General features: G+C 43.6%; 1 protein-coding gene and 1 pseudogene across 4 annotated transcripts in view; both read right to left on the bottom strand.

Moving 5' to 3' along the window:
- PLEKHM3 (pleckstrin homology domain containing M3) overlaps positions 1-22,884 on the bottom strand; it is a 156,743-nt gene that overhangs the window by 57,410 nt on the left and 76,449 nt on the right. For all 3 annotated transcript variants that reach the window (XM_081141783.1, XM_081141782.1, XM_081141784.1), the window contains one exon: positions 17,096-17,159. In XM_081141783.1, coding sequence (XP_080997909.1) covers positions 17,096-17,159 — 64 coding nt within the window. The remainder of the gene's footprint in view (positions 1-17,095; positions 17,160-22,884) is intronic.
- Positions 4,371-5,575, bottom strand: LOC308559737 (keratin, type I cytoskeletal 18 pseudogene; annotated as a pseudogene). The gene has a single exon. The product of its transcript is annotated as a keratin, type I cytoskeletal 18 pseudogene (transcript).

Raw genomic sequence — 22,884 nt, 5'->3', positions numbered from 1 at the left:
CTCATTGCTTATAAGTGTGCTGAAGAAAACCCCAGAAGCAAGAAACTAGAATAACTTGCTCCTGCTAACAAAACAAACCAGAAAACACAGTAGGGGCCAAGACCTCACAGTAGCTGAGTTCCAAATCCTTCCTTATCCCAAGGAGACAGACTGCCTGCCTCTCTATTCTGAGCTCAGGCACTGTGGCTTAAGCAAACTCATAGAAGGAATTCAAGCCTCAAGATCCATTTTCAGCTTTCCCCAGATCCCATGTGCTTTTTGCCCATACTCCATCCTGCCTGGCCAAATGTGAAAGCCCACGCAAAGACCATTACATCTCCCTTTGAAAGGACTTGAATGTCCTTATGAACTAACTCCTGGCTGAAAATTCTGGACCCGTGGAGACAGAGAAAGTGGCAGCCAGTTGGAAAACAAAAAAAGAGTTGTTATCTCTATGTTAAATTAAACTCAGATCTGCTTAATATCTTGGCCAACTTATGCCACAACTATTTTGGCTCTCTCCACCACCCCACAGACTTTTGTGGCCAGCATGTACCGCTGTGCTGCTGTTTGACACTGTGTGCCAGCAGGCCTCTGTGCCAGAGCCAAGTGACACCCTTCCTCCTTTGGGTTGTGGGGTAGCAGGGGAGGACTGCTAATTCCTTTTGTGACCACTGCCTAAGAGCTGAGTGGCCAACAGTTTGGTAAATTATATACACACCTAAAATGTCAGCTGCATCAGAGATTTTTGCCCTGTCCAGCCAGGAGCTGAGGAGAACCTTCAGGCTGAATGCAGTTCCAGAAGAGTTGGGTTTGCTAACTACATTCTGTGGGCGGGATGCTAGCAGAACTCCAGGCATGCAGGATGCTAGGCACAAAGAATCATCTCTGATAAGTGCATATGCCAGTGATTGGAGCCAATGGAAAAGGGGGAGAATTAAAAATAGTCACAGTTATGAACACAGACACGTGCGCACACGAGCACACACACAAGGAGGGAGAGAGAAACTCTACTGTAAAGGTCTGCTTGGGACTCAGATTAGCTATAAATACACAGACACATGGACACAGGTCAGCCTTAGCTATGAACATAGAATGTGCTCACTCTAAACTTTTGAAAACAAAACAAAAAGCAAACTCATGGTATCATAAGTCCATATGCCATAGCTTGCTTTTCCATTTGGACTATAAATTAACATATTCTATGGGGCATCTAGTTCTTTCTTCTAGGATTCTGCTGTTGTTGACGACTACAGGGCACTCACTGGGTTGGGCAGAATGGAACTACTCTGCCTGCCGTGGCAGTGGTTATAACTGACCTGTAAAATTTTAGAGCTATGGTCTACTCAGGAGAAGGTGGCCCTGGTCACATCTGCGCCGAGTCTCCTGGGCACTGAGACTTCTGCCACATGTGGTGCTGACACTCTGGGGCTGGTGATGGGGGCATTTACCTGGTTCTCTTCCCCACTTTAGCTTCAATTCCCTCCTCCCACCCAGTGCAAAGATTTGTTGGGACTTTAGCAATAGTAGGGCCTGGCCCTGCTGCTTCCTGGATCTTGGTACCAGTTTGCTTCTAGAAATGGGGAATGTTGGTGCTGGAAGGAAATGGTGCAAGGTAGCGGGTTCAGACCGTGTGCCCCTGGAGAAGGGGACCCTTTAACCGCTGGGGGACTGTGCAGGTGGCTGTATCCCTTATTCTTTATGTCTCAAGTCTGAAACATTTAATACTAACTTGAAACGAAACAAAACAGGGTGTGTGTAGAACAAGATAGCCTGGGTTGAAATACCAGCTCCTCCACTGCTAGCTAGCTAGATGACTTTGGGCAAGTTCATCTCATTTGTAAAGATGGATAATAATAGTATCTATCTCAGAGGGCTATTGTCAGGATTAAATGAGGTCATCTGTGTCCATTTCAAACAGGATCTGGCCTAAAGTTAAGCACTCAATAATAAAAGTAGCTAACACTTTGGAGGCATATAATAAAAAGCAGGCATTGATAATCTAATAATTTAGTACACTTTTCTATCTTACAAAGATTTTAAGCACCAGAGAGATTATGTAACTTGCTAAAGGATAAATTATTGTTGTCACCCGGGGTAGTGGGTTTTCTAAATGTCCCTTTCTCTCTCTTTCCTTGACTAAGTGATATGAAATGACAGCGAAATGAGCAAGCCCCTTGCCTTCAGTGAGACTGTGCCTTAACTCGGGGACTGAAGAAAACAGACTGAAAACCCTGGCCCTTTTTAGCTCCTGCCTGTCAGATGCTCAGTCCCTGCCCCCAGCAGGCAGTAAGCAGAGAAAGGAAAAAAAGATGAAACTCAAATCGGTAGTTTTATTACCTGCGATTGCCTAGCCTACTTTCTCTCTGCACCCTTGACCTCTGCTCCAGCCAAGAATCCATTCACAATACCCTTCCCCTGACTCCCTTTTTTCCTCAGCTCTAAACCTTCCCTTATAATGCCCCATCCTTTTATTGTCCCTTAAGCACACCTGTGCTGCAAACGGGCTCTCGCTGTTAGCCCAATACAAACACCAGCACCTAGTTCACCAGATAGCCTGATAGCTGTGGCGAACCCACTAGATGGCATATTATCTTCTGCACATTTTTATGGGCCAGCTTGTCTGTGCTGGGTATTATTCTAACTGCCACTGGGTAATAAGATATTAAGGAGATAATTTATCTATTTTTAAGGAATATGTAAAATAAAAATATTTAACTTGTTTATATGAGCTGCCCTTCACATCATATTTGTGAAAATGCTTGAAATAGCTATTTAATGACAAAAAAGCAAATCACCAGTTGACCTTCGGCAAATGAAAACCTTCACATTTGTCACTTGGAACTGAAGGGACTGAGATCTGGCTCTAGCTCCAAGTTCCTTGTTGTGCCCACAGCCTGGCTGCTTTATGCAAACTGGCTGGGGAACCCCAGAAAGTAGATATAAGTAGAGTGGCTTCCGCGATTTAATTGCTTCTCAAGTATCACAAAGTCATGGAACCCAGGTCCTAAAGCTGGAAGGGGCTGTAAAAATTGCCAATTCAACCTTTCACCTCACAAAGGAGGAAACTCAAGACTCAAGAGGTAAAGTGATGAAGGTGGTTTCTGTCCAAATGTGACTTTTGGGAACAGATACAGTACAAAGCAAAAGCCTAAAAAAAAAAACAACAAAAAACAAAAAAAACTGGCCCAAATTTGGATGTACTGTATAAAATTGTCATTTAAAGATGCCATATGTCTTTAACACACTGGTTAACAGGGCTGAGAATAATCCCTATGAGGGTTAAGTTAAAATCTGTTTGAAAAGGAAAGAAACTCAGTTTTATAAAGCCCTGAGAAGTGACAGGGATGGGGATATTTTCAGAGGCAAGCCTTGTTTCCACTCCTGAGTAAGACTTGCTGGAACACATACATTCGGAGAGATGCGTGGAATTTAAACACAATTCAACATCGCATCGGTTAATTCTAAGAGTAAAGGCCCTCCAGTCCAAGCTGCCCTCTGCCTCAGCCTTAAAGGAAGCTAGAAAGCCAATTACACTCACAGCAGGGCCTCTCCCCTACTGCAAGGAAAGAATGTACTGCAAATTCCGTGTGTGCTTTACAAGCTAGTAAAACTGTAATTGCAGGTGGGAAGAAACATGGATTCTCTTTGTTTCTGCCAACATTTCAGGTCTGGGAAGCTCCTCCCTTCTCTACCTGCAGAAACAGGGTGGGCTCAATATTTTTTTAAGCACAGAAAATAGTCTATGATTCTACAAAATTGAAAAGGTATTTGTGCACAACCCACCAAAAGGGCATGCACTCTTCAAAGAGACAGGTGCTAAAGGTGCCTACCGTTTTGAGGAAGCCAAAACCAACCTCTGGTTCAAATTCTGAAGGCCTCTCAGCAAGACCAAAGAAAGGTGGTGAGGCTCAGGGGGCTCTGCCTGACTGCTCTAGCATAACCTTAGGGATATCTCATTGCCTGGAGGTGGGCTCTCCAGATGCAATTCCTCTGGGGGAAGGCTAGCCTAGGACTGCCCTGGAGGAAGGGGAAGCTTTCCCTACCAAGGTGCTGGTCTATATGGCAACTGCATAGCTCCTGCTACAGCAAAATCCTGTGGCCTGGACACCCCTGCAGAATCTGAGGGGCAAAACTGGGTGTAGAAAACATTCCTTCTGTGGTGACAGCTGGAGTCTAGTGTCTACAGATGCAGTCTTGGTAATGTTGAAGAAAGCTACAGGGAGCCATTTATGAAAGGTCCATGTCTCACAACAATACTAATACCAGTAGTTATACCACTAGAAAAGCTCCTATTTCCTCAGCCCTGTGTCAAGCAGAGTTTTTTTTCAATGATCTCTGAACTTTTTATTGGCCTCCTGCCCCCCCACGGGTGCCCCAGTTCTGCTGCCTTAATGCCTCAGAACTTTGGTGTCATTGACCTCAGATACCACTTTGCCATCCACAATCCTGCAGGTGGTGGTCTTTAGGATGGGTTGTATGGAGTGGCTGTTGTCCAGGGCATCACCAAGATTGAAGTCCTCCCCTTTTTCCAAAAGGCAGTGGTGGTCTCTGTCTCTAGCTTGACCTTGATATTCAGCAGGGCTTCATACTCCTGGGCCTGGTATTATCCCTCTGTTTGGGTCTGGGCTGGCTCTGACTCCAGGTGCAGCAGGATCCCATGAGCTATTCCATCTGCACGGCACAGAGCATCTCCACCTCCCTCAGGCTGTTCTCCAAGATGGCTTTCAGATTTTTCATTGAGTCTAGGTCTATCTCCAAGAACTGGATCGTACATCTCAGCTCTGTGTCATTTCAGCACCTCCTATCTAAGTGGTCTGTGAGGTGACCACTGTGGTGTTCTCCTCAATCTGCTGGGACCAGTACTTATCTAGCTCCTCTTGGTTTTTCTGAGCCAGCTAGTCAGACTGGGTCTAGATGTTCCCCGAGGTCCTGAGATTTGGGGGCATCCAACTCCACAGTCAAGCCAGAGCTGGCAGTCTGGCTTTGTAGGCCATTTACTTCCTCCTCACAGTCTTTCTTCATGAAGAACAGCTCCTCCTTGAGAGCCTCCCTCTCTGTCTCCAGCTGCAGATGAGTGATATTGGTGTCATCAATGACCTTTTGGAGACCCTGATGTCGCTCTCCACAGACTGACATGGCCAGCTCCATCTCATACTTGACTCTGAAGTCAGCAGCAGCAAGATGGGCATTGTCAATCTGCAGAATGATGCAGGCATTGTCCACAGAACTTGCAAATATCTGAGTCCTCAGGTCCTTGATGGTCTTGAAATAATGTCCCTAGTCTCTAACCTGGGATCCCTTCTTCTCCAGGTGTCGCCGGATTTTGCTCTCCAGTCTCTGATATCCACCTCCAGGTTCCTCAACCTCTCAAGGTAGGAGGTCAACTGGTCATTCAGGCATTGCATAGTTTCCCTCTTGCTCTGGATACTCCCTATGCCCACCAGACCCCCCACCATCCCCACACTCTGGTGGAGTGGGACACAGAGATCCAGTAGCCCAAGCCCTCAATGCCTGCATAAACACTGGACATGCTACTGGCCGGTTGCATGGAGCCCAGGGCTGCTGGGAAGCTGGAGTGGGTGCTAAAGTTCATGTTGTTCGGGGAAGAAGGTGAGAGGCCAAGACTCAGGTTCAAGCCCCTCAACAAAGTTCTAAGTGCCTGATACATAATAGCTCCTCTAAACCTCACAAAAACCTTTTGGGGAAGGTACTATTATTCCCCACTTCAGAGATGAAGTGCCTCTTGAGGTAAGGAAGAAAAGTGACTTGCCCAAGGTCACTTAGTGAGTGTGGCATGAGCTGGCATTCAAGTGTGGGCAGTCAGGCTCCAAGGCCCCAGCGCATAATCACTGTACCATCTGGCCTCTCTAGGATGCCCACGGGCAGGTATCATTACCCCTTTGGAGACCTTTGCTCCAGGCAGAAACTCCATCCCATGTTGGCCTCACACTGGCCCGCTGGTCTCCTGACAGCCATCTTAATTTTGATTTCTATTTAATTTTCCACCTCACAAAGCAGTGCCAGGGAGAGGGAACCTGGTGATACCGTTTGAATATGATTTATTAACCGACAGCTCGAGGAAGTGGAGGGCTTCCTTGCTGCCACCTGACCTTTGTCTTGGGCCTTCCGAATGTTTGCACTGCTGCCCTGACCTTGCAGAGTGACCTGGAATAGCTTGCCTGCTTCCTTGTGCGTGTCCACTTTCAGAGCCCAGCTGTCAGCCTGCGCACGTCTGTCAATTAGGACCTCAAGGGTTTGGGATGGGGTCTGCAGGCTTTAGAGGAGCACAATCTAACCCTAACCTCCACATTCCTTCTCGTAATTGAGCATTCATTAGTTTGACGGAACAAAAGCAGGCATTCTCTAGTATAAAGCAGAGGTCAAAACCAGTGGCTGTGTTTTGTTTGGCCTTCAGAGTGTTTAAATATTGAGAAATTTCACATAAAAATACGGATTTCCGGCTTCTCTTGAAAAACGGGAAGGGATGACAACTCTGGGGCTACTGAGTAACAGCTGTTCCCTGCAGAGGGGGGCGCTCTCTCTGGTTTCTTACCACGGCTATAAGTCTCACCGTGGCCCTGCTTCGGGCACAGATGCCACCTGCATGGCCTCTGCAGGAATCTAAGTCAACTAAACCGTGTTCTAAAGCTCTATTTCCCCCTTTAAAATGAGAACTGCAGTGGTTAGGCAGCCCCGCCCGACGTTCCTGGCACACCAGTACAGTTGTACCTTTCTATCCTGTCCCCAGCACCTGACACAGAAAGTGGCCCATAAGAGATGTTTATCACTTTCTTATCTTGGTGAATAAATGAATGACTAGCTCTCAGGAAGAAAGTGAGTTTGAGTGACAAGAAACCTGTTCGACAGCTACTGAAGCCCAGGCTTCTTAATGCTCTGGCAGCCTTCTGAGTGCCCGAGGCTGCTGCCTACGCCTCTTCTTCATTTGCCGTGCTATAAAGATCTTCCCTGCTGTCACAGAGGATTCTGAATCTTGTTTAACATTCCAGGAGCAAATGTGTTGATGGTTTGATAGGATTTAGCCAGAAATGAAAAAAACAAAACACACCCACAAATAATAATAGGAAGAGCTGCCCCAGTTAATCTATTTTTCCCTCAGAAAGATGAGGGTGATGTTGTTGGAAAGTAGCAAGTTCCAAATGTAGATGGAATTGCAGGCTACTGCCACAGCCAGCAGCTTTAGCTAAGACACATGTGCTAATGCTCTCTTTTCCTAGTTCCATTTCTGGAGCATCATCAAGTGAATAGACTTTGTGAAAGTGCTAGAACCTCCTAAGCCCTCAACGCCTAACTAGACAGAGACTTCTCATGATCCCTCTGGCCGCCTGAGGACCAGCAGCAAGCGTAGGAGAATGGTTGACATGAGGCACCAAGGGGTAAATTCCCACTGGAAGTCACTAGGTTGAGCAGAATCATGGGCAGCCTCATACTAGAAGTTCTCGGCACACAGGCAGAGTACAGGAGTTTGACCATAATCAGTAAGCATCACCAGCCCTTTTCTGAGAAAATGAGCTCTCTCAGCTTCAAGGTCACCATGGCTCTGGGCACACAGTATGTGCATAATAAACGTTTGCTAAATGAATGACTGAACAGGGAGAAAACACCCAGCGGGGGGTTGGTGACAGAAAACTGGGTTCATGTTTCAGGTACACAGGTGGGATGGAAAGGTTATAAACTCTACACTCTGCAGCTCTAGGCTGGAGACTCTGCAACGAACTTTCATTTCTGAGGAAAGTGAAGTGATCCCATCATACTCATTCCATGGATATTTGTTGAGACAATTTATCAAAATAATCCTGAAGCATGCAGACAAAATGTTCTTCAGAAATGTCAAAGTCAGTGATGATGATTTTCCTACTCCCCTCCGCCTGGCTCACATCTACAGGCCCTCACATCTCAATTTAGGATCACAGCTTCTGGGAAGCCTTCCCTCATGGCTGAGTTACCTGGTGTTCTGGTTACTATTGCTGAAAACAAATTACCCCAACACCTAGTGTTGTAAGACAATAGTTTTATTATGCTTAGATTCTGTAGGTCAGAGTTCAGGCAGAACACCATGGAGATGGCTTGTCTGTGCTCCATGTCTGTAGCCTTGTCTGTAGCCTCCTTGAAAGCGAGGGGTGAGAATCATTTGGAAGCATTTTCACTCACACATTTGGTGGTTGATAATGGTTGTCAGCCAGGACTCCTCACGGCCTAGTTAACACAGTGGCTGGTTAACAAGTGAGCGTCCCCATAGAGCACCAGGCTGAAGCTGTATCATTCTATGACCTAGCCCTGGAAGTCACACAGCATCACCTCCATGGTCCCAGGCCCATCCAAAGCCAGGGAAAGGGAACACAGACCCTGCCCCCTCACCTCTTGATGGGAGGCATGTCAAAGCCACAGTATACAAAGGGCGTGTGGGATAAAAGATACTGTCATGGCCATCTTCATAAAATATAATCAGCCACACTTGGTTAGATACGTTTCCCTGGTACTTGTGTTCAAATCCATTGACTTAAACAATGCATGCCTGCCTCTTTCATTAGACTGCGAACTCAGTGAGGAAAGGGACTGTGACTTACTCACCTCTGTGTCCTCTGTTCGCAGCACCGTGCCTGGCACACAGAAGGCATTCAACATATATTTGTTGAATTGAACCAAACAGAAAGGAAGAACTAGAAGGGCTCTTGGGGCCCCCTTTCATGTTGGCTGTTGGTGGCATTAGGGAAGTTTGACCAGGGAAACAGAGTGTGAGGGGGAAGTACTTAAACGCCTTTCTGGGGCTAAGGCTGTTCTCTGTGAATATATTATACATGAGAAGGGAGCCCTTGCTTCCTAGGCCTCTCCTAGAAAGTAACTATTAGAATCATAACTGACTTCAGATTTCTCTTTTCTTGAGCTTTTTGAAAATATTTTTCCCCTTTGTATCTCTGTGCCACAAAGCATGGCAAGTATGAGATTACCCAAGAGGCTGCCTGTTTTTCACACTCAGACACTCACTCATGTCATACAGAGATGGAACTCTGGACAAGGAGTCCGAAAACCTCAGCTTTGGTCTTGGTTCAGTCACTTAGTAGAAGCTGTGTAGTTTTGGCCAGACGGCTAACTTTTCCAAGTCTTGGTTTTCTTGCCTATAAACGGGATGTAAAGAAGGCAGACCTGCCTCTCTCACAGAGTTGTTTGGAAAAATGCTTTTTAAATGGTAAAGCAAAATACAAATACAAAATGTGATCATTACAGGATATGGTGGTTTTAAAACAGTCACATATTCTTTGACAAGCCTCCTTTTAGAAGGTGGAGCCTGATTCTCTTTTCCATAAATGCGGGCCCAACTTTGTGGTTTATTTCAAGTGGATAGAATGTGGCAGAAGTGATGCTATCTGACTTCTGAAGCAAGGTCCTGAGAATGGAAAGCTTCACCTGCTTCCATGCTCCAGGTCGCCCTCCAGCCAGCCGTCACATCATGAGGACATGGAGCAGAGGCTCCATCGGAGGAGCCGAGGCTCCTCACCAGTAACCAGCACCAACTAGCCAGCTGTGGAAGTTGCCCACCTTGGAAGGCAAAGGCTTCTTCAGGCGACTGCAGTCCTGACAAACATCTGGACTGCAACCTCCTAACAGACTCCACACCCAAACTGCCTAACTAAACTGATCTGAATTCCTTACCCACAGGAACTGCGGGAGACAATGAAGGTTGATTTTTAAGTTACTAAGTTTCGGGGTAATTTGTTATGGGGCAATCGATAACTAGTGCTAACTAACCAGTGGCATGGCGGGCATTTCTGTTTCTCTGACCATGTGATGGGTTAGTTATGATCCAAATCCTTCCATGCCTGTTCCTAGTGACTCATAACATTCATGTGTGAAGCACAGGCCAAGGGCTCAGGCAGGGGAGAGTCCAATTCCACCTCGGGTTTGAGCCAGATGGTTGGATGCCAAAGTAGAAATGGGGACCGTGAAACTGGACCCCCCGGAGAGCGATTTTAGCAATGACTAAACACTACTCAATTCTGTGGTTGTACCCTCATCTACTACAATGTTGTTTATACTTAAAGGGCTCCGGGTGGGCTTTTGGAATCTTGATCTCAACCGAGCTCCTTCTGACCTGGAGGACAAGGCTCTCTATCCAACGCTCACAATGCAGTCATCTTTCTGACCAGGTTTCCCCAAAGAGCAGCCACATTCTCTGCCACAGCTCTTGCCCGCCTTCCCCAGTGCTTCACTGCTTTGTGGACCATGTGTGTGGACATAGTTGGGTGTGGTGCCTGGCTCTGCAGATAAAGTTTTCTCTGGGCAAAGACTAACCAGCTGGTATAAGAATCTATCTGTATCACCACCTTGTTAACTACTTTAACTCACCCAGCGAATTGGTCCCATCACCAAATCACCAAAAACCATAGTCATGATCAGCAGGATTCCAAAGACTGAAGGCCTCAGGGAGCAGTCAGGAGACCCAGGCTCCAGCCCTGGCACTGAGCAGCGGCTGTCACTCCTCCCTCCACCCAAGATCTGAAACTCCCTGGGAGACCGAACATGAGGCATGAACTGCTCAGCACCTACCTGCTCTCCTGAGAAACAGTGACTTTCTATTTGCTCTGCTGCCAACCTGCCCATCCTTCCAAGAATAACATTCAATCTCTTCCTTCCCTCTTGAAAGATCTTCAAGGGAAACACACACATTCACTTGCTAAAGATCCACTTTAACAGGATTGGTTAGGACAATCCTGGCTAAAGTAGCTAAAAGAGATTTAGTGATGTTTTTTACTGGAAGTCTTATTCCTGTCTCACCCAGGTTATGCTCGGGGGAGGGGGGGACGGGGTTGAAGGCAGCGACACAGGCCTGGCCACAAAACACAGGCGAGCTGTCATGCTTTGTTTTTCTGCTCATTAAATCCAAATGCTCCTAATTAGTTATCCTGCCCGCTGGGTGGACAATGGTGTGGGGACCAGGGGCGCTGTGAGGCTATGAATACAAGTTCCTTGGGCTCCTGAGGCTTGGGGACTGGTGACTTGGTTGTGGTACTGAGGTGCTGTGTTCCTGTGGGCTGTGAACTCAAAGACATCAGCCCCCATGTGAATAAAGGTCATCACCTGTTACTTCTCCGGTGAAAGGGCAGCTGCGCTGGGTGCCCACGTGGGCTCGGATCTTTGTCTGCTGACTCTGAATAGCGCCCACAGACAGTAACATTCTCTGAGCCTGTGTCTGCCTGGCGGGGCAGGGCCATGCAAAATAACTCGCATAACTTCCTTGGAGAAGAATTTGGTAAAGTATGTTTTTAAGAAGTGGCTTTGAAATGCCTTTAGCATCGCCTTTTGGTGATCATACTCACTAGCTAGAAAACGCTAGAAAATCTTCAAGGGAGGACCGCTGTTTGCATTCTGGGGCCAATTCTGACAAATGTTCAGGTCATACAGATAACAGTTTCTAAGCTCCATGGGTATGGAAGACTAGCAAAAAACTTAACTGAAAAAGTAGCTAGCTGTTCAGGAATGTTTAATGTTTAGGAAGTTCGCCACATTGAACAACTCACCATGATTCTGACATAAAAAGCAAGAGATTTTTATTTGGTTTTAGAATTCTGTGTAGTTATTTTATAGATTAGCATTTCTAATATTGTTTTGTTTAGGGGCTAACATAATTAGTTTGGTTTTCTTCTGAGAAGAGAGCTAGTGAGTTTAGGATAGTGTGTGTGTGTGTGTGTGTGTGTGTGTGTGTGTAGCCATCCATCCATCCATCCATCCATCCATTGAAAGCTGCTCAGTATAAGTGTTTATTGTGTTAGCATAAAACAAACAGTTCAGACATTGTAGGCAACTCCAGAAAGGTACTCTGCACTTCATTTACTCCCCTCTCTTTTCATGGCTCTTGAGAACTATGGGTCCCCCTCTCTGGCATTCTGCCCACTTCACATCTCTTTAGTAAGTACTCCAAATTCCAGACTTCTCCATCTTTTTTTTTCATCATTAAAGCTTATCTGTTGAAATCTCTCTCCCCTCAAATATCATGCTATGTTTTCAACTTATTTATAAGACAAATGAATTGGTGCCAAAATAATAATTTAGTCATCTCAAGTAATATACTTTATATTAATTAGAATCTAAACTGCCTTAATCTGCAGGTACAGTCTAGTTTAGAAATTTAGGGAAGGTGAACAAGGGGTAAGTCAATTCTTCAGATTGTCCCACAAGAGGAGTGTGTGTGTTGGGAGGTGAAGTGGTAGGCGGTGCAGGGAATGGGTGGGGAGGGGCTACTCTAACTGGCTGCCTCACCCATGGGATCATCCAGTATCCTTTCTCATGAATCACGTACAAACAGAATCATTCAGTGCTTAACTTACATATGCCCCAAAGGTGAGTAACACCAGAAGCGTTAGTCATTAATATACATTTTAGGTTTTTGTCACAAGAGAATGAGTAGCCAAAATTTAGACGTTAAATCTGACCTTTCCTTTTAGCAAGTAGCAGGAACTTTAGATGAATTCTCCTATCACTTACACAGTCGGAGGAATGACATATTAAACCAGGGTTCTGATTTGCTCCTTACGAGCAACTACAATCTCTTGAACATTAACTTACATATACTAATGTATTCTACTGGTAAAGTGTGGAACTTTCTCATCAGTGCTGAAACAGCTAAGGGGACGCGAGTAAGGAGAAGGCTTGTCCGGCAGTTTGCAGGGAAGGAGAGCTATGCATGGGAGTTAGGGCGCCTCTTCCTGCTTCTCTCACAGGGCTTCTCTCTTTCTGCACTCCCACCTTAAAGCTTTTCCATGGATTGGGATAACGGTGGAGAGACTGAAAATAACAAAACACAAATTCTATTCTGCTTTCTATCCCCTAAGTATTAAACCAGGAGAAAGCCCTTAAAAAGTAGTAACTCAGTTTCAAAACATGCAACCACAGTACTGGAAATATTGGGGGAACACATTATAAAGTAACCACTATGCAGTACACCTGAAGCGAATACAAAATAATACTGAAAGTAAACAGTAATTGAAATATACAAATAAAAATAAAAATAAAAATAAATCTTGAGATTTATAGATTAAAAAATGCATCAATACATGTCCATTTGCTCACATATGCTTAGTCATTGCCTGCCAAATCCTTTATAAGAACCACCTGTCAGTTCCAAAACCCACTATGCATCGTCACCTCCTGAAAGGAAATTTCTGTTTATGAGATTTTATTTTCTGTAGATTTACATTCAAAGAGCGCAGATTTAATAGGATTTTCTAGCAGTTTTTACTTTGCTGAACAGGAATTCATCTGAAATTCCAAACTTAAGATACAAATAACTTAAGCTGGTAGACCCCCAAGCTCCTGGGATTTGAAGCCTCTGCCCTCATCTTTCACTCCCTCCCTTAGCCCTGCTACTAGACCAGGAGGAGCCCTTGGCTCTTATCTTACATGTCACCACATTGCCATCGATTACAGCTGGGTAATGACTTGTGTTGTTCAACTGTTGCTTCCATGTGTGCTAGTAAAATCCAGTGAGCAACTTAATCACTAGGGAAATACATAGACAATTAGGGACTCAGTACTAGCATAAGCTATAAATTTGGCCAATAACTGGCACTCATTGGCGAGTGGGCAGGTGACTCCTGCTCCCAGAACAACTTGAGGGAGTTTCCTTTGTTAAGCAGGGTCAGTCTGTGCTATTTATTTTCTAACGTCCAAGTGTCTGATCATAAGAGAGAATACATGCAAAGAGGCCAGAAAATTCAAATAATGAGAAGGGGAAAACTGTCTTGAATGTAACATCAGAAGCATTAAGGTAGCTTAAAATCTTCAGCCAAATTGTTGAACTGAGTCTACTGGCTAAAACTTAAGGGATTGCTATTTATAAAAATGAAAACAGAAAGAGAGATAAGAAGATAGTAAATATTTTTGTGCCAGAATTCTTTCAGCATCTTTATTGTAAGTGTTACTAGTGTGTTGTGTACTGTATTATTTTTATTTCTTTGTGTATTGTATTTTTTTTATTGTTCAAAATATTACAGATGTCCCTTTTTCTCCCCATTGTGTATACTGTATTATTTTAAGATTGTATATACTTAAATTATAAATACTCCTTTATGATGTTTATTAAATTCTTAACTTTGTTTTTCTTTTTGGAGAGGAAGATGTCTGTGTCTTATGTTTTTAAAATAAAAACTAATAAGAAAAATCAAATTCACTGAAGAGAAATTTGGAGAAAGAAATCTGCCTTTAGGGAGGATATTTATATTATTACTGAGATCTATAACTCTTTAGCTACTCGTTTTAGTTCCTCTCCCCTGCAAAATTTATAAACTGAAATGCATGTTTCTATAGCTGTTCTATATGAGAGAAAGACCTGCTTTTATAGAGAACTTTACTTTAGGAGTGAGGAGAGACATGAAGTGGGGAGAAATGGCTGAGCTGATGTGAAACAATAAGACAAAGCAGCCAGACAGAGGCCAAAATGGTGCTGGACAACGGGCAGCTGGCAAGCTGGGCCGGTTATGTTGGGTCACCGGCTACCACTGATACGCTCTGTCACAAAGCAATAGCACTTTTTTCCCTACGTGTGTTCCCTTCCCTTACCCATTTATTTGCAAGAACTGTTCAGATCCAGAAAACATGGCTGAAATGTACTCAGAAGTCAAGGTTAGATGGGATGGAGGTGCCCTTCAGTACTGATAGCCTAGATGTAGACAGATCAAAAGCTAAATCCAATTTAACCCACCCCAGGCAGGAAAGGTAATTGAATTAAACCTCCTCTAAATATGATAAGTTTGGGGGGTTTAAAGCCAGGCACAAAGAGCCAGGTTAGAGTAAATGGATGTAGGGAGCTCTAGCTGCCCCGCCCACAGGGAGTTGGATGAGCTGGGGCTTTGCCTCTATCACTTTACTACTGAGGCTGAAAGCTGATTAAGCTGCTTATGGGGCTTCGGGGGCCAATGGTCTGGCCCACCAAGATTTAAGTAAGCTGCTTGGCATGGATGGTGTGATTATAGCAAGGAAAAGAAAAGGGGGGAAAAAGACAGCGGGGTATAGGAAAGCCTTTTAAAAAGCAGATTTTGTTGTGTCAAATAGATATGCTACTTTGACACTCTAAAATGAATATGGATTACTTTCTCTCATCTGGTATCAACACTCATTTATAAAAAGCTTCCTCAAAGAGAACTCACTATGAATTCCACCCATTTTATTTTCAACCTCCTTTACGATAATACATTGGTGCCTTTAAACATACTTCTTAAGTGATAGTCTGGTCCTCAGATACTATGATCAGGTAGAGTCCTAGAAAATAGATAAATGCATCATGGGTGTTTTCATCAATGCTTTCCCTTGAACACCACTGGTCAATCATAATTAAAAATAGATCCCTGCCCTGTCTGGTATGGCTCGGTTGCAGGTTCAATTCCTGGTGAGGGCAATATCGAGATTTCAGGTTCGATTCCCCATCAGAGCACATGCAGGAGGCAACCGATCAAGGTTTCTCTCTCACATTGATGTTTCTCTCTCTCCCTCTTTCTCTAAAATCATTAAAAACATATCCTTGGGTGAGAATTTAAAAAATAATAATAAATAAATAAAGATAAAAATAGATCCCCTTCCACCTAGGCCAGCAAATCGTTGCAGCTTGATCATGTAGTGATGGGCAGGCAGGACCAAAGGAGGGGAGGGAGCTGATACTCAGAAAGAGGTTTAAACTCAATGCACAAGTGGAAATTAAAACTAGTATTCCCTCAGATCTCTCCAGCTAAATGCTCTAAAACTATTTTTACCATTTAAAACAAATTTCCTGCCTCTAACAGACAAAAGTCTTAAGTTTGAACTACTTTTAAGATTTTTTTTTTTCAGTCTTGAAAAATGACTGATGGATCTGTACAGTTTCCTAACTGACCTCATTTCTTCTGGGCAAAACAACAAACAAAGGAACAAAATCACAGCAGTTGGAGATGTTCTGGAAGTTGTCATAATTATTATTTTTTTTAATTAACTCTTGAAAGAATCAATAGATATGCCTTCATATAGTGTCTTCTTAGGGAAGGAGTTGCTGATTTAAATGATTAACCAAAGCTTAACATACTCAGAACTTTGGGTTGAACAGACAAATGTCAGTTTTCTTCCTGGCTGCTAACCTGTCAATCATTAAATGGCCAAACACTAATAATAAAAGTATAAAAAGATGATTTTGACTCTTATGTGCTTTGTGATGTTTTATTAAAATTTAAAGTCATCCAACTGTTTGGCTTGAGCACAAAGAACTGAATATTCGCTGTTTTTATATCTTTTTTCCTTTTACAGTTTTTTTACTGAGATATAATTCACATACCATAAGACTTACTCTTTTACAGTATACAATTCAGCGGTCTTTAGCATATTCACAGTTGTGCAACCATCACCACTATGTAATTCTAGATCATTTTCAACATTCCCAAAGGAAACCCCAGACCATTAGCAGTCACTCGTCATTCCCCTATTCTTCCCAGGCCCTGGCAACCACTCGTCTACTTTCTATCTCCATGGATTTGCCTGTTTTGGACATTTCATTTAAGTAGATAATAAAATATGTATTGTTTTCTGTCTGGTTTCTTTCAGCATGAAGTTTTCTAGGCACATTCATGTTGTGGCATGTATCAGTACTGTACTCCTTTTTATAGCCAAATAATATTCCACTGTACGATATAAAACATTATGTTTATTCATCAGTTGATGAATATATGGGTTGTTTCCACTGTTTGGCTATTATGAATATGCATGGACAAGTGTTAAAGTGAACATATGTTTTCAATTCTGTTGGTCATATCTAGGAATGAATTACTGGGTCATATGGTAGCTGTTCAATTGTTTGAGGGGCTGCCCAACTATTTCCACAGGGGCTGTGCCATCTTACGCTCCCATCAGCAGTGTATGAGAGCTCCACTTTCTCTATGTCCTTGCCAACATTTGTTATTGTCCTGGAATATCTCTTAATACTAAGTTTATTTTTTTCCATTATGAATAGAAATTAATCGATTATCAGGGCTTACAAAGAAAACTACCCCAGTGATGGTGGAATTCTGTGCCAAGACCAGAATCAACAAAGGCACTTCCCCAGGGAGAAAACAGAAATGCAATGGCCCCTCTGAGTACTTACCTGCTGCAGATCGGCGAGGGAATACAGGTGGATCTGTTGAAAGAGGTATTCTCTGGGGAAAATTCTGAAAACAAGGACAGAAATACACATGAACTGTGGTGCTGCCACAAAATGCACTTTTTCTGATAAGTTTCAAAGTCTCATTTAAGATCCCTCTTGTCTGCCTTCTCCCCTTTCCACCTATACTCCTCCTCACACCTTCTGAGAAATCTGTAGTGATCCTTTTTTCAGATATTTTTCTTCCTAACAGATAGCAAGATGGAAGTAAATGTTTGGACTTGCATTTCTAACATAATCCAAGGTCCTGTGAGTACCATGTAGTGATCCAGGCCTGAGGGCCAGAGCACCAGGTTTCCTGTACCAGCTGTGTCCCTAACGAGCTGTGTCATCTCAGGCAAATCAAAAAACCTTCTTAGGCTTTTTTACTGTTGAGTGAAGTAGACTGAACTCCATTTATATATCTAAATATCTTTCCAGCTCCATTATTCTATGTCTGAATTAATAGATTTTGAAGTTGAGAAAATCATTGGAGTGGCAACCTGTGTGTCTTTTGTCTAGAGGCTCCTATGGGTTTCATTAGGAGGGACTATAGTGCTCAATATATCACATCAATGAACTATCCTCTTACATGTATAGTAATGATAAGTTTTAGAACCAGGTACAAATGGGAATAATGGGATAAAATAGTTCAAACTGGGACTCCCTGACGAAGTCCCATATCTTTGGCTGCTGTCAGTTCATAGCATCTGGATTAATGACAATGAGTGAACTTAAAAAACAACACACCAATAGGTTATGGATAAGGTACCAAAGTGTATATTGTTAGAAAACATCATCACCATCATCCCCCCTCCCCACACACATACATACATACACCTAAAACAAAATGCATGGTTCTAGCATTTTCTGTCTTATATGATACTATGCAATTTTCTTGTGTCCTAAATGAAAGAAACCACCACTTTACTCAACTAACATTTATGACTGTCCACTGTGTGCCAAGCGCTAGGAGACAGTTATGAATAAGACAATCGTAGTGTCTGAGTTCAGGAAACATAAAGTCAAATGATATGCACAACCCAAGGTCACGGACAATGGTGGGGAGAGGGACTGGGAAGGGGGAAGGGACAGGGTGGAGCAGGTCATTGGGGAGAAAAAGGGACATTTGTAATATTTTAAACAAAAATAAAATTTAAATAAATAAAGTCAAATGAGGGAAAGGTACCTAAACTGGTAACTATAATACAATGTGGTTATTGAAAAGAGAGTTATACAGGGGGCATTTTTTCTGGAATCGCCTAACATGATAGATCTTAACCCTGGCTATTAGAATCACTTGGGGAGCTTTTAGAAAATAACAGGGCATAAGCCTGCCACAAATCAATGTTAAACAAAACAAACTCCCCTGATATTAGTGCAGCCAAAGTTTACAACCACTGACCTAATATCCATCCAGCTCACTGAGAAATTCACTATTCAGTCTTTCAATTAAGTGTGAATTACTTGACAAATCCTAGAGATTAAATCATTCACCCTCCCTTCACCCAGCTTCCCCTAATATTAATGTTTTACACAACCATGGTACATTGATCACAACTAAAATAGGAACTGTGATGTAAATTACAGGCTTTGCCATGCCAGGCGTGGCTCAGCGGTTGAGCATCGACCTGGGATCCAGGCAATTGGGGTTCAATTCCTGGTCAGGGCACATGCCCGGGTTGCGGGCTCGATCAATGACTCTCTCATCATTGATGTTTCTATCTCTCTCTCTCCCTCTCCTTTCCTCTCTTTGAAATCAATGAAGATATATTTTTAAAAGAATAAATAAATAAATTAATTAATTACAGGCTTTATTCAGATATCACCAATTATTTCACCAAAGTCCTTTCCTGTTCAAATATCCAATCCAGGATACAACATTGCATTCATAGATTTTTTAAAAATACAGTAGCTCCCCCCACCCTTGTCCGTGGTTTGGCTTCCTACTACTTAAGTTCCCTGCTGTCTGAAAATGTTAAATGGAACATTACAGAAATCATTCATAAGGTTTAAATTGTGCACTGTTCTAGGCAGTGTGGTGAAATCTCACACTGTCCTGCTCCGTCCCGCCTGGGATGTAAATCATCCCTCTGTCCAGTGTATCCATGCTGCATATGCTAACTACCTTTTCGCAGCCGTCTTGGTTATCAGATCGACTGTGGCAGTATAGCGGTGCTTGTGTTCAAGTACCCTTATTTTATTATTATAATTGTTCTATTTTACTATTGGCTATTGTTGATAATCTCTTATTATGCCTAACTTTTAAGTTAAACTATCATAGGTATGTATGTATGTATGTATTGGAAAAAACAGTATATAGGGTTCGGTACTATCTGTGGTTTCAGGCATCCACTTGGGGATCTTGGAACATATCCCCCATGAATAAGGGGGGACTATTGTATTTGCAAAAAGACTGGAGACCCAAACATATGTGCAAAAAAGGAAACATAGGGCACAGTCTTTCAGTGGGACTACAAGGATAGCAATGTACCATAATCTAATACAGGGACAGAGGATGTTTGAGCATGGTTGAATGGAAGGCGTATCTTTTTCAGAGGTGACTGCTTATTAATGAAATCCCTTAAATAAGGTAAAATGAAAACAACATGGCAGCAGGGCTGATAAATAGAGACAGAGTGAACCAAGTGAGTAGGATGGAAAATCATTTCAAAATTAACTTATGCCTCTTTCGTTGTTTGTACAAACGTGGGTCAGCTAAAGAGTTAGAGGAAGGAAGGCAATTGAAATGAACTGTAGCAGGGACAAATACAGGGCAGCATATCTATAATGTCTTGCTACTTAAAGTTCTTTTTGCTCCGAAACCCATGAATTCTATGACAGAGTATACAGGATAGAAGAATTATTTATAAATTTACAAACAAAATCATCCTGGTATTCCCTTACTAGAGTACTACAGCCAGTTATCTCATCAACAAACACTTACTGAGTGCCAAAAATAAGCCAGGTGTTGTGCTAACTGCTGGCAGATATGTCAATGAACACTTTGATGAGCAATAAAGACAATATTCAGTTTAACAAAAAGAAAATTATTAAGGTATAATTGACATATACCATTACATTATACAGGGTGGGGCAAGAGTAGGGTTACAGTTCATATGGAAAATAACACAATAGTTAATAAATAATAATACAAGAATGAACTCTGTGTTTCGAGTACTCACAACTGTAACCTTACTTTTGCTCCACCCTTTGGTCGTAAGTTAATTTACCATATGGGTGTGGGTTTATTTCTGAGCTTTTCCTTACCAGCCTGGCTCCTTCTTGCTTCCAAACAGTTCACCTTCTTCTCACAATAACTAACCAGCTTTGGGCACAGTCATCTCTAATACCCTTTCAAATACTTTCTTTTGTACAGCTGAAGTTAGCTGTGCATTTATGTAGTGCTGCTATGAATGTAAATACATTTCACAAGTGTTTATTTTCCCTCTCCCTTTAGAAGAGATGCTAAGCCCCTCCGGCAGCACCTTATCTACTGTCTCCTCTCTATTACTCTTCGGAGTCTAACACTACAGTTGACATGAGGTCAGTCATAACAGACATAAAGAATTAGAAAGTGCAATATATGCAGACAAGATAAAGGAACTGAGCTTATTATGTCTGGAGAAGATGTTGTGTCCAGATTTAGCAGTGGCCATAAAAAAAGAGACTTTTAGTGCAGATAACGCCCATCAGCTCTTTTTCCCTGGAGGGCGGACGGCTATGGTAGCACAAAACCCTGAAGTCAAACATGAGAAGAGAGCTCCTGAGACGGAAGCCTGAGAGGGTCACAGAGATGCTTCGTAACGTAAGTAAAATCAGAAAAAGACATTTTGCAGCTGTTTAGAGGTAGGCACACACTCTGGCTTACAGGAGGCTGGGTTCGGAGGCAGGGTAGGATGACTTAGGGCTTACTCCTGCTGGCCGTTCCTTCCTCGCTCCCATGCCTCGTCTTCCAGGCAGACTGAATTCGCAAGACATTCTCTGAATATCTCCCTTAGGCTGACCACCCACAGGGGATACACAGAGTAAATGACATAAAAGCCAAGCCCAGAAAAGCCTCGGCAACTTCCCACCTGGGGAACGTCAAGGGATTTTTCCCTGCTGTGGCTTAGAGGTACAAGTTGGCCCTTCTGACAGGAGCTCTTTAGAAAACGGATGCAACAAGCAGGGACTCCCAGGGGCCAGCTCCCCTTAACCTCTGAGCGGTGGGAGGGGTTGTGGAGAACCCGCAGGCCCAAGGCATGCTCAGGTAGCATTCAGCTCCTTAGGCAGATCTGACTAGGAGAGGACGAGTCTCTGCAGGAGATGCAGAGATAAATTTGTAGCCACTTTGGGGACTGCTTGGGGAGCTGTTCATGTGCGGGAGGCAAAGATCGGCATCCCCTTAGGAAAGTCAGCACGGCATTAATTTTTATTGTTAATGTTGTCAAGAAAGAATGGATGATTATTTGCACCGGTGGCAGAAAACATGACGTGTGATCATATCACCCGTGAATTTAATGCTAATAAAGTCCAGCCTTATGACCTCTGTGACTTATCACTATGGTGAAAGCCTAAAATCAGGACCTAAAATCAGTATGTACGTATTTCGTTGCAGTAAGTAGATGCTGGGTACATGACATGTGACAAGCACTGTTCTTTTAATATCAGAGAATATGCAGACCCGTGGGGTAAATAGACCAGCAAGCAAACAGTCCCAGTTCACAGCGTGGAGCTGAGCTCTGCAGTCATGCCTGCAGGGGTGGGGGACGCCTGCAGAATACCTGGTCAGGAAAGGCCTCAGAGAACTGACAAGTCTCCACTTGTTCACACTAACTCAGAGAACAGAGTCAGTCTGAACCGGTGGAAGGATGGGCATTCCAGGTAGAGGGAGTAGGTGGGTAAGAGCAGAGAGGCCAGAGGGAATATAATACTCTCAGAGAGCCATGTGTGAAGATGAAGGAGCTGTCCATGTGTCCATGTTGGGGTGGGGAAACTGCAGGGAATGGGCTTAGAGACAGGATGTAGCCAGCCACGAGAGGTCTTGAATGCCCTAGAATAGATGGGGTGCCAGAGCAGTGCCTCAAGCAGGAGAAAGGCATGGTTAGATTTGTGCCTCTAAAAGACCACTGACAGCAGAGTGGGATGGGGGAGGAGAGTGAAGCGCTGGATAACTTTTTTTGTAAATTAGATAAGAAATGATGGGGGCTGAACAGAACTTACAGGTTGCCTGGGGTCCGAGAGAAATCTGCAGAAAGATAGGTTTCTGTAGCAGAGCCCACAGGTCATTAGGATTAACGGGAAGCAAAGGCCAGGAGGAGGTTTGGGATTCAGTTTTCCAGTGAGGTCCAATAGGTAAACGGCAGTTCCACTTACTGACGTGGGAACAAGGAAGGGGAGCTGTGTTTGGGGAGAAAGGGCAGCTCAGCTGTTAGGGCAGGGGACTGGAACAGGCTGTGAAATGGCCAAGTCGAGTTGTCTAGCAGTCAGGTAGGAGATCTGTGTGCTCCCAGCCCACAGGTGTTAGGTGAAGCCATGAGAATGAATGACAGCCCAGGACAGCACATATTAGGGAAACAGAAAAGACTGGACCCTGGCAAAACCAAACTATTTAAGGAATGGCTGCAGGAAGAAGACTGGGAAGGAGCAGCTCCACAGGGAGCAGAAAGCAGAAGCCCGGCGTGACGGAGGTCAAAGAGGGAGAGAATTTCAGGAAGAAAGAAGGTCAAAGGCAGCAGAGAGGTCGAATAATATGAGGAAGACTCACAAGG

This window comes from Miniopterus schreibersii, assembly GCF_964146895.1.
Source record: "Miniopterus schreibersii genome assembly, chromosome: 7".
In the NCBI taxonomy this organism is placed as follows: Eukaryota; Metazoa; Chordata; class Mammalia; order Chiroptera; family Miniopteridae; genus Miniopterus; species Miniopterus schreibersii.
This window is presented reverse-complemented; position numbering and strand designations above follow the sequence as displayed.